Source organism: Bombus impatiens, unplaced genomic scaffold (genome assembly GCF_000188095.3).
Source record: "Bombus impatiens unplaced genomic scaffold, BIMP_2.2 scf_0814, whole genome shotgun sequence".
Taxonomy (NCBI): domain Eukaryota; kingdom Metazoa; phylum Arthropoda; class Insecta; order Hymenoptera; family Apidae; genus Bombus; species Bombus impatiens.
In genome coordinates, this window is record NT_177233.1 from 340,257 (window position 1) to 352,687 (window position 12,431).

The 12,431-nt window shown below is 40.4% G+C and overlaps 1 protein-coding gene across 4 annotated transcripts in view; it reads left to right on the forward strand.

Annotated features, from left to right (window-relative positions):
* Positions 1-12,431, forward strand: part of LOC112213588 — a 298,689-nt gene that overhangs the window by 228,067 nt on the left and 58,191 nt on the right. The window contains exon 1 of one of the 4 annotated variants that reach the window (XM_033323132.1): positions 6,521-8,320. The exons of the other annotated variants lie outside the window; for them this stretch is intronic. Coding sequence (XP_033179023.1) covers positions 8,212-8,320 — 109 coding nt within the window. The 5' untranslated portion in view covers positions 6,521-8,211. Of the gene's footprint in view, positions 1-6,520; positions 8,321-12,431 lie in introns of those variants that run through there. 4 annotated transcript variants of the gene reach the window in all.

Genomic DNA, 12,431 nt, shown 5'->3' on the forward strand with positions numbered 1-12,431 from the left:
CGACGACGACGACGTCCGCTGAGCCACGATGCCTCTCGCTCGGAATTTTCCTCTCGTCGATCCGCGAATCGATCACGCGACACCTTTCGAATCCTGCGAATGTAGGACGCAGTCGGACCTTCCTCTTATTTTCTTGCTACTCTCGCTGCTTTTGTTTCTCTTTTGTGCCGCTCGAGCTGGTTGTTTTAACGTTTGCCGCTTGGTACCTTGGTACTTTAGCAGGTACTCGCGGTGCTGCGGTACTTGAGGCTAATTTGAGTCGCCGAGAGGCGACAGGCATTGATGGACTTGGTAAATTGAAACGTAGAGAGCAGCTGCGCGACGTTGTAAATATTATTTTCGGAATTTGCTTGGCAGTTTGTTAGTAATTGGATGGCCGGTTTTCTTTGCGCAAATAAAGTTATCGAATTGGGTCATTTGTTTCTCGAGAATTGAATATCGGTCTACCGAGACGGAAGCACATAGCAAAAATGGAATCGATCGGTTTCGCTGCTGACAGCTTCGTTTACTCTAAAATCATGCAGAAATTGAACTGCTCGTGTTATCCTACGATTCCAAGATGCTTCTTCGTTTGTACTTTGTACAATTTGTCTGTACGATTATTATAATTCTCTTCGTCGTCTTATCTAACTTTATCGTTGCGTTGTTATCGAACGATCCATTCGTTGCTGCTGGCTCTTCACATTTTCGCTTCCTGTTTTTTTCCACCGATTCCACGTAAAACGAACCACGAACTTTGTCTTGTATTTTTTAATTTTTCAATTGTTTACTCGATCATTGCGATGCCATGCCCTGCGTCTCGCTAATACTGACTTCTTTTATGGAGGTTACACATTTCGAGAATAGAAAGGTAGACCGAGCATATACGCGTTTTACTTCTTTTCCCTAGAAAGTAGGATAACAGGGTTTCTATTCGAAATTTTTTCTTTTATTATTTTAACGTTGTTGCCTCTTTTTCTAACTTGCAGCTTTCTTTCCCTCTGCTGCCTCTCGGCGTATAGTTCTTTCCTTTTTCTTGTTCGTAGAAATTATTGATTTTTTAAGGGCCAAAGGAACAGAGTAGAGTTTTTCGTGGATCGTTTTGTTCAATTGTCTTGGCGATCGTTCAACGGTACGAGGAATGAGCACGTGAGGGAAGATTCCAACTTCTTTTTCCTTGTTTCAAGAGCGATTGATGCGCGATCTTGCCACGTACCATCGGTTCTCCTCGAGCGTTTATGGTGGAAAGTTATGGAGTATTTTTAAGAGCAGACTGGATATATCGAGCTTGACGAATTTTTATCGATCGAACGTTTCTAAATTAACTAATTACTTAATCGTATCACGAGTTGGTAATATCATTCCCCTAACTTGAATGGAAAAGAACGTTACATCCTCCTTAATGGAAGACTCCAGTAGCAAATTTTACGCTTTTTAATGTGGAAAAGAATCTGAGGAAATTTATGTACACCTTTTTTTAAGGAAAAATAAGATGTATATGCCTTTCCTGTATCTATCAGCAATTCTACTTTTGCACTGTGCAGTATATTATTTATTATTGAAACTTTTATTTCTTATTTGTTTAAGGAAAAATAAGATGTATATGTCTTTCTTATGTCGATTAGAAATTCTACTTCTGCACTATGCACTATATTATTTATTATTGAAACTTATTTCTCATTTCTTTATTTCTTATTTGTTTAAGGAAAAATAAGATGTATATGCTTTTCTTATGTCGAGTAGAAATTCTACTTCTGCAATGTACGGTATATTATTTATTATTGGAACTTAATAATAAAACCCTTGAACGTCCATTTGTTTAAGAAAAAATAAGATGTATATGCTTTTCTTATGTCGAGTAGAAATTCTACTTCTACACTATGCTGTATATTATTCATTATTGAAACTTATTTCTCATTTCTTTATTTCTTATTTATTTAAGGAAAAATAAGATGTATATGTCTTTCTTATGTCGATTAGAAATTCTACTTCTGCACTATGCACTATATTATTTATTATTGAAACTTATTTCTCATTTCTTTATTTCTTATTTGTTTAAGGAAAAATAAGATGTATATGTCTTTCTTATGTCGATTAGAAATTCTACTTCTGCAATGTGCAGTATATTATTTATTATTGAAACTTATTTCTCATTTCTTTATTTCTTATTTATTTAAGGAAAAATAAGATGTATATGTCTTTCTTATGTCGATTAGAAATTCTACTTCCTCACTATGCAGTATATTAATTATTATTGAAACTTAAAATTCACGCTCTTGAACTCTCGTTCGTTCTTCAAAAAGTGAGATATACAGTGATTACAGTGTATCAATAAAAAATTCTAACTACAAAATATCATACCTTTCACTATATATAAAATGATATCGAAGAGATTCCAGATGCTCCGATCGATCAATGCTTAACATTTAATTCCCTGAACGAGCGATCTAAACAAATTCGTCTGTTTCTTATAAAAATAATTTATATTAATATTCTAGAAATATTCGTCGAAAGATTGCTAAAAAAATTAAGCAACAAGAATTTTGTTCGAGATTAAATAGTGAATTTTAGAAATTTGTAAAATTATTCCACACGATGGAAACATACTAAATGAGACGTCGCAATTAGAGACAAGGAATAAACAGGATTATAGGAAGTGGAGAGAGGCGTTCCGGGTTTGGTCAGTTTATTTCACTGCAAACCTGTCATCCTTGAATAAGATGCTGCGTGGGAGGATCGAGCGGCGCCATTCCTCGCGATGGATACCTGCTTGATGTCTGTATTCATCGGCGAGCCGCTCGTTTTCAACTCTTTCTCGATGAAATGATTCACTAGCGAAACGTACGAATTATTTGCAACATTGAACGTGTTCGATAGAATACTCTTTGATTAACGTAATCATATCTTACGTTGATTGTCTCCGAACATTTTTAATTACTCGCCACTCTTTATCATTTTTCTTTCTTTTATCTTTTTTATTTCATTTATTGAAATTATTTGGCGTTTTAATTTAACGCGATTAATGTTATTTGTTAATTAAGTCGAAATTACTTGGCAAGTAGCAATTTCCTTCGAAGAAAAAACCAGGAATATTATTTGATTTATTTCGCAGGGAAGCTGAATTAGTCGAATATTTCTCTGTAAATTAATTATAATCAAATGCTAAGGATCGAGAATTTTATTTCTGCCGCCGCCGAGAAAAAGATATTGTACTTTAAACAATTATTTCTATACTTTCACTCGTCGAAGATAAGTTACATATACTAAGATTTTGATGGGTTAAAATCAATTTGTATTTGAAATTGACTCATCTCCGTAAACTCTCAATTTTACGATCGCAAAAGTTTTTAACTAAATAACATTATATGCATGGAATATTAGATTTCATGAAGAAAAAACCGCCCTAAAATGGTTCAATAGTAATGCACACGTAAAACACACTTTCATTGTCGTTATTCTTTGCTATTACACCATTTCACGTCTCACTTGCTATTATACGACGAGTCGAATACGAAAAAGACAGAAAACACGTATCGACGAAGCTGGAATAATCAGAGCAAAGATCATTCGTAAGAATAATTTTTTAAATCGTTAGGGAAAAAATCATAGACGAGAAAGTCGTTTAAACGATAGAGAGAGGGATCGCTAAGTGCCGAAGAAATTTGTGAAAAAATTCCAGAACCGAGGAACATTCATTTCGAGGTATTCGAGTTACGTTTCGCTTGCTACGCGCAGCGAATAAAAATAAGGGAAAGACACCTGCATACTGACAAAGCGAGAATAAACAGAAGAAATATTATTCATACTTTTTGCGTTCCTTCTATCAAACTTCTTCTATTCACCTTGCCCTGGTCGTTAATGGCCTGGGCATTCAGACGCGACCGAATCTCTATTTTATTTAAAACAAAGCTTCATGGTGGCGTTAATCAGGAATTACAAGAGAACGAGACGCGGACGTGTCGTGTTTTCATTTCCATCTCGGGCTTCCTCTCCTCTCCGTCCATTCACGCGATTCTGCGAAACAGAAAAGGAGGAGAGAAAAAAGATAGAAGAAGAAGGAAGAACGTTAGACGACAGAGTTTTCACATTTAAGATGCCGGCAACGGGTCAATGAAAGAAGTGGCGGACGTCTTTTTCAGCCGGCCGGTTCCTGCCTATCTGTCTCCCTTTTCCCTGTTACACGTCGCGCTCGCCTCTTCTTCCCCTCGCCGCCAGCAAAGGAGAAGGGTGCTTTCAGCTGGAGACGCGTTTAACGTCGTGAAACAGATAAACGATGAATCACGACGGGGTCGCGTCTTCGAAATTTATGGTACGGAACGACTGCCACGGCCCGAGAGAGGCGTATTTGTTCCAAAGTAGCTGCTCCTCCACGCAGCCGGCGGAATTTTCTGATTTTTGTCGCGAATCGTTGCGCATTTTCGTCATCTAGGACGACTATCGACGTTTCCCCAACGAAGGTGCTTCCGCGAATGCGAATTTGAACCTGCGAGGAGAACGTTCTCACATCCAGCGGATGAGAAAATCCACGACTTACCGAAATTCATTAAGGAAAGTAGGGTAACCAGTAAAATACTTCAACCTGGAACGCACCAGCCTACGGTGTCGTTGCTAATAACCGCGTTATTCAGATCACGTTAAACCTTAATCAACAAAACAGGATGGTTTTCCCTCTTAGGAACAAAATTTTAAGATTTTTTATCCTAAACGATTGCGTACTTTCGTTTTCAAACGAGCAACGTCAGAGAAATTTTGTCGGGAATATTTCGTAGATGGAAATCTTGGGAAAGTTCAGAAGCTGTGCGGATATCTCTCCTTCCTTTGGCAACCAATTTGTGGAATGCGACCGATAGATTGTTATCATAAATCGATGTATATCATAAATAGGACAGTTTACTAATTGAAAAAGGTAGACCTGTTACTTGCTAGTCACTCTTCTGTCAAAGCAGCACGAACAACCACTGAAACGCACTCTCCAAAAGACTCGCTAGTCACCAGCAATCAGAATCGTCAACGTGAAAGAAGAATCAACTGGAAACGGATCAAAGTTGGCGTATCGTTTGCTAAAACATGAGCCATTTAATCCACGATGCAAAAACATGTGCGTGTCGCCCTCAAACAGACGTACGCTACTCGGCAACTCATTTCGTTCGATTGACAATCTGTGCGGGCTGTGCGCCGTACCTAGCAATCTTCGACGAAAATACGGGGCCGGTAAAAAATAATGACTGTTATCGTTCCACGATATCAGAGCAAATACATGTCGTTTAACCGTGCACGATGCGTTCTTGTTTGCTTTCGAGGGACGAGGCTCGCTGCTGCACTCGTTCTCACTATGGACGTAATTTTGGGGATGGGCCGGCTGCACAGGGTAAAGAACAGACACGAAGGGAGCGAAGAAGAGGGGAAGAGAGAGAGGAGGAGGCGGGGTGACGTCCTTTCTAGTCGAATATCGGGGTTGGCAGCGTAAGTTCGCCCCTCGACAAAGAGGGCATTTCCATCGGCTTACCCCAACGAGAAAAGGGGGCCGATGGGAGCACAGAGAGAGAGTGGGCACTTTTGGACGCGCTGCTCTTCCGGAAAACGCGTATTGGAGATCGGCCAAATATCGCGAAACGCCGCCCGTGGATGTTTAAATGGACAATTAACGCGTGTTCCCTAACCACCGGCCAAAGTGCGTTTTGCAATCGAAGACGAGGCAACCGTATTCGCCGTCCTCTTGTCGGGACACCATGTGTCTTTGTGGCTGGAGTTCATTAGAGCCTGGCAATTCCAGATTAGATAATTCCAGCTAGAAATTTGGGCAGGAGAATAACTTGTAATTGGACGATAGAAGTCTAAGTTTTCAATGGGTTTTGAGAAACCATGGGCCTTCCCCAGCTTCCTCGACTGGAACTTGTTGCAGTCTGGGAATTTGAGGTTAGGCAGTTTGAGCTACAGATTTGCAGAAGGGAACAACTTGTAATTGGACGATAAAAGATTTGCTTTTTAGCTGGTCTAGGTTTCCAATAGATTTTGAGAAACCATGGACCTTTCTCAGCTCCCTCGACTGGAACTTGTTGCAGTCTGGGAATTTGAGGTTAGGCAATTTAAGCTACAGATTTGCAGAAGGGAACAACTTGTAATTGGACGATAGGTTTGCTTTTTATCTGGTCTAGGTTCTCAATAGATTTTGAGAAACCATGGACCTTTCCCAGCATTCTCAAATGGAACTTGTTGCAGTCTGGGAATTTGAGGTTAGGCAATTTAAGCTACAGATTTGCAGAAGGGAACAACTTGTAATTGGACGATAGGTTTGCTTTTTATCTGGTCTAGGTTCTCAATAGATTTTGAGAAACCATGGACCTTTCCCAGCATTCTCAATTGGAACTTGTTGCAGTCTGGGAATTTGAGGTTAGGCAGTTTGAGCTACAAATTTGGAGAAGGGAACAACTTGTAATTGGACGATAGAAGGTTTGCTTTTTAGATGATAGAAGGTTTTTCTGCTCTAGGTTTCCAATAGATTTTGAGAAACCATGGACCTTTCCCAGCATTCTCAAATGGAACTTGTTGCAGTCTGGGAATTTGAGGTTAGGCAGTTTGAGCTACAAATTTGGAGAAGGGAACAACTTGTAATTGGACGATAGAAGGTTTGCTCTTTATCTGGTCTAGGTTCTCAATAGATTTTGAGAAACCATGGACCTTTCCCAGCATTCTCAAATGGAACTTGTTGCAGTCTGGGAATTTGAGGTTAGGCAGTTTGAGCTAGATGCTTGGAAAGGAGAAACATTTGCGACTGGATATGTTTTTTATAAGGAGAATTGAAGAATATTGGTCTTTTGTGGAATCAGAATCTTATTAAATAATATCGTGTATGCTATTTCTTCCAATGACTTTTTGCTACAAAGCTTCACGATTGTTTATAAAGAAATGTTGCCAAGAATAAATTTTTCTTAGATTTGGAAGATATGTTCGTATATATAAATTGTGCATTGGTATGCAAATGTACAATTCTTTGGAATGACAACAGTAACTTGAGCTTGCTAGTTGGCCTCATACTTTGGCCAGCATAGTCTATATATAACTGAACTCACAAGTGAACTGTTCTAACAATAGCATTCACATTCTCATACTCTTACTATACTTCTACGTAGATAAGGAAACCGATGATTTCATTGAAAAACAAAAAAAAATGCTCTTATACTCGATACGCAAACTTCATTGAATCTGTAGGAAAATCTCAATAGAAACCTCATTAGATTTTCATAATTGTACACGTAATTGTATTGTAAAATTGAACTCGACTCCATTCTAGCTCGTTTTTGCCACTGTCCTTCTAAAATTATTATTCCATTACTATTGTGTGTTATTTCTCGTGATTTATTATTTATATTCTATTACTGCGATATTATAACCAGTCCAAATAATTGTTATTGCTATTGACCAGTTAATTTACATAATTTAGTAACATTCGTTGACGTGTCAGTCTCGTTAATGGGCAAACCAGTGATTTTTAATCGACATTGCTCGTTACGGATCTTCTATTCGTTTTTTATCCAGCTAATTGCTCGCTCGGTGGGCCGAGTAACTCAAAAAGATTTGCGCCATCGATAATGCGTTATCGGCGACGAATAAAAATTATCTCACGAATAATGCAAAACATTTTGCCACATATAGCGGTCATCAACCAAACGAAAAACCAAAGATATTCCGATCATTCGTAAAGTTTATTCGTAACACGTTGCGGTCACTGTTGTGCAACTTGGAAAAGGTCAAGAACCACCACGCCGAAGAATCGTCGAATATCCTGGCGGGACCACGGCGGAGCCGCGCGACTAGCGAAAGCTGCGAAACGCTAATCGCGTAACAGAGTACAGCGGCAAATTGGAAACCAGCCAGACATTATGAAACACAGGGCTGAACGTCGGCGTAGAAAATATTCGAACGAAGAAATTGAACGATACGTTTGACGCGCCACTTCTATTCTCGGTGTGGAAAAGGTCTAAAAATACAAAGCCGTGCTGACTAACCAAGAGAATTAAGGCATCGCTGGTGCGGAAATAGCTGCGCTGGAGACCCGCCAAATATCGTAAATGCCGCGCCAACGTGAGCGAACCGCCAACCAGGGAATTTGTAAATAATCGCCACTTGAATCTCTCGCATACTCGCAGACAGTTGCTCTTTGATGGTTCGACCAAGTTCCCGTTCCTCGATCGCTCGCTTGATTCACGATCTCGCCGGTTGGCTGGTTCATTCATGGATCGACCAGCGACAAATGGAGATCACGAGCACCGTTCCGAGGAAAAGAAAGAACGCGATCGGCTGCCTCGTGCCAGCTACAAGCAACTGCAACGTTGCTGCGAAGGTGAGCGAGATCGCGTTGATGAAGACGGGTCTGTTGCTTTGTTCGTGGCCGAGACGTTGGAATTTATTCGACCAGACGACGCTTTATTTTCTCCCCTCGCTGTGTCTGTCTATTTCATCGTCATTGACAATATACAGGCTGTTCCCTAACACGTGACACCTACTCGGCAAGTGGACACGAGACACAGACAACAGCGCGATGAAACAAATCCTGTTCGATCGTCTTCGTCGTTACAAAATCGTGTAGCCATTATCGCAGACCAAAGTTTCTTCTTCAATCGTTCAGAGAAATACAACGGGGATAAATTAAGTTTCCTGTAATTAAAAATTCCCGCACAGTCCCATGTTCTCCGCTACGATAAAATCTGCGGATTAGCGAAGACGTATTTATTAGCAGTGGGGAAAAAAATTGTGGAAAATTTATGGAGTTGCCGTAACACGCGTCACCTGAAACTCGAGACACAGGTCTAAGAAAATATTGTATAGCGATCGTTATTACTCGAGAGGCGTTAACGAACATACCGATGGTTGGGTCATCAGCCTTCGACTGGTAACCTGCTGGCAATTTCTCTTTAATCATTATTTTGCCATGCATTATTCAACGATACGCCTGGTTTCTTCGATATTTGAATTCGTACGAGGCCTCGCTTATTCACATAGCGGCTACTGTCATTCCGCGATTCCGCTAAATGGTTCCGTTTATATTAGCAAAAACGGAATTTTTGACGATCAGCCTCGTGTTAATGCCTTCCACGATCACCACGACCAGCCGACGTTTAATCTGCTCAAAGGCAATGTTGAAAATTTCGGATAGAACGATACGGATTTGCGGTAATCTGGCCGTCTTTGTGTAATACTTACAACTGTAATCAGCTTCGACTTATCCTTCCACGTCGTCAAGAGTATTATATTTAACTGAGATATGGTTATTATCCTTCCAGAACCGTTTATTCCAAGTTAATTTCCTACTTTGCAATTTCTCCGATTTTTACCATGCACGGCTAATGGCTATTTTTTGAAAGCAACGATATAAAATGTAATTCGCATAGTCGTGTATAGATTTCGAGTAGAGGAAAACTACCGACAGTTTGAGAAATACTCGCGCGATAAAGAAACTTAGGCGCATTTCGATTAAGTGGAATATTAATCCTTGAAGGCTATCATGACGAAAATTTTGTCTTAACACTGCTGCTGCTCTCTTTGTTAATGAGAATTACATTGCAGTGAGTAGCGTATTTTTAAATATCTTCAACGATCGTTCTCGACACTAGGACACGTCCATTAAGGGATGATTTATTCTCGTCACGATACCTTAAGATTGTGTGCTTGTAATTTTACAATATTTCTAAGATATCAAACTTTTGTTCCTCGAGTTATTACGAGCTGAACAAATATCGTGGAAAATAGGCAAGCAGAACAACTATCGTCGATATCATGGAAATATTGTTATTTGCAATAGCTGCGAATAATAATTTTCTTTCTTTACATTACATTACGTTAAATAAATAACAAGATATTTCATTCCTTTTCATTAACTGTATGAATCTTTCTATTTAAAAAAATTGTGACGATATCCTTTAAGCGTTAAAATACTTTTATATTTAATACAAAGGATTTTTGGAAAATATCTCTTCTTACTATTAATTATTCAAATATTATTTCTTCGTCAGTGTCATTTTCCCAATGGAACGGTATATAGTTTCTTATGCATAATGCAATTTCAAGGCAGACGAAACTAAGGGGAAGAATGGGAAAGACGTCGATAAATTAATCTAGAGACGAGGACGTCTCGTAACAAAAAGATGTCCACTCTGCGAGTGATTAATGTGTTTCATATACATGCAGGCTTCCATTTCGTAAAAACAAGTAGAAACCAAGCCATCTTAGAAGTATCATAATAGAATCAGCTTATAGATTTAGTAGATAATTGTCGCAGAAAATGTCTAATTGTAAGGGAAGAGGGAAGTTTAGTCTTCAAGGTGATGGATGAATAATGTGGCATATTCAGAGTGGATTTTTCAGTAACAAAAAGTTCCTCACATTATGACAAAGCTGGGTTCCAGCCTTGTGATCGCTATAAATATGCCTCGCAAGGGAAAAGATACCGATGCATCGTTCTAACAAAATTAATCTTAAATTTCTGCTACGATCGGCAAGAAAACGAGTTGATCCGAAACTCTCGCCAGTCTCGTGAATCACATGTCGAAGAACAGGAAACGAATCTGCATCTCTATTCGGCAATTTCCTCTTTTATAAAATTCCTATCATCGCTTCTAATTGAACCTTCAAAGTATCACGTTATTTTACTTCCTCGTTAAACACGCTATCCCGTAAACCTACATCGATCTAATCTTCTATTGTTCACTATTATTGCACACTACGAAGCTACCGTTCCTCTAAATTTTCCTAATTTTCTAAATTCTCCTATTACGAAATTCCGATTATTATATCAAATTCAACCCTCCACAGACAAATTCCACCGCCGATATCACAAGCACGCGGCTCGACAAACTGCACACCTGTTTGGATCACCTGACGAATAAACAAAAAATGATTGTTGGCGATGTCCGCAAAGGAGAGAAGGAGCTCTCTGTAAAAGAAAACGAATCTTGCACATTAGAAGCTACATTCTGCGGATAAAAACGCGCTCGTTGAAAGACGCGATCTTGAATATTATTGCGAGATAATCGTTCGATGGCCCAATAACTCGCCAGTTTCGCCACGCTTTTTCTTGCGTCCTGATTTACGCGGTTTATCAAGCTACAGCCCCGTGTGACGAGAAGGGCCAACCGGTCGGTGTAGGTTGTCTCTACAATGAAAGTACATTCCCCTCGGGTACTGGCTCGAACGAACGGCCCGCAGGGGTTCCTGGCGTCGTTTTCGCCGCTCCAAATGTTGGGGTTCCTGCTGACGAAGAGGGCGGCTCCGTCGCAACCCCCTTTCGCTCGAGGGGGATCGATCCGGGAACGTTGGTGCGCGCAGCTAACGTCCTCCTACGAACCTAAACCCGAATCCTTACTCGAGGATCCGAAGGAGCGACGTGCCTAATGAAAATGAAAGGAAACCTTTAAGAGCAGGAGATTGACCCACGACCTGCACGCTGCCGGTTACTTGTTTCCGGTTGTCTGTTTCCTTTACTTTGACTTCCATTAGATTAGGACAGAGATATAAAGGCTGATTCGCGCTGGCGGCCAGAGACACGCGGGGTCAGGTCGTCATGCGAGCATCGATCGAGTTCCTTGGATTCTTAGGATTCGTCCATTGACCATCCTGTGGTAGATACGAAGCTGGCAGCTTTAAGAAACTTCCGTGAGACTCGTCGTCCTGCTCTCGTCTTGTCAGCGTTTGCATCGATGCATTCAGAACGTAGACATGGGAGGATGTGTCTCAGACATGCGCGTAAAAAGGCAAATAAATATTGTTCTTTGCGATGATCGGGAATATCTTCTTTTGGCGTCGCGTTAAAGATCCTTGCTTTTAGATTGGCGAAGTTCCTTAAGAATGTCCACACTCTTGGACTGTCGGATGTCGTGCTGCGGTTAGGCTCCATTTACTGTTCTGTCGTCTCAACACTTTATCATCATTATCTCGCAAATAATCCGGAAGCTACACATCGCGGAGTCCTACGTTCAGCTGAACCTTCTTCTATTCTCGGATCCTAAACCTTCTGAATCCGGACACTCGATGGTCCGCTGCTCCACCACCACCACCAAGTGCTGAATTAACAAATTTCCACGCGTTTCGGTCTTCGGATGTTTCAGTTTCCTGTCAGTCGTATCGTCTGCTTTTCCAACGAGAACTTCACAGAACCGTAATCGTATCGATAAGCAAATAAAATAAATTTGTACCGCGACAAGACTCTTCCATCCTCCTTCGACATCTTCAGCCTATCGCGTCTACTTTCTCCGGTTAATCTCGTCTTTCCTATAGAACGCTCAAGCCGTAAACAAGCGAATAAAATAAAGCAAAATATGGAGCAGTTTGGAGACGGGAAGAGAGCTGGTGAAACATCGGGAAGAAGAGATAGGACGCGGATCGTAACGAGACGAACTAATGATCATCGAGCTCGGGAATCGCTCGTCGTCATCGTCGTCGGCGTCGTCGTCGGTTGG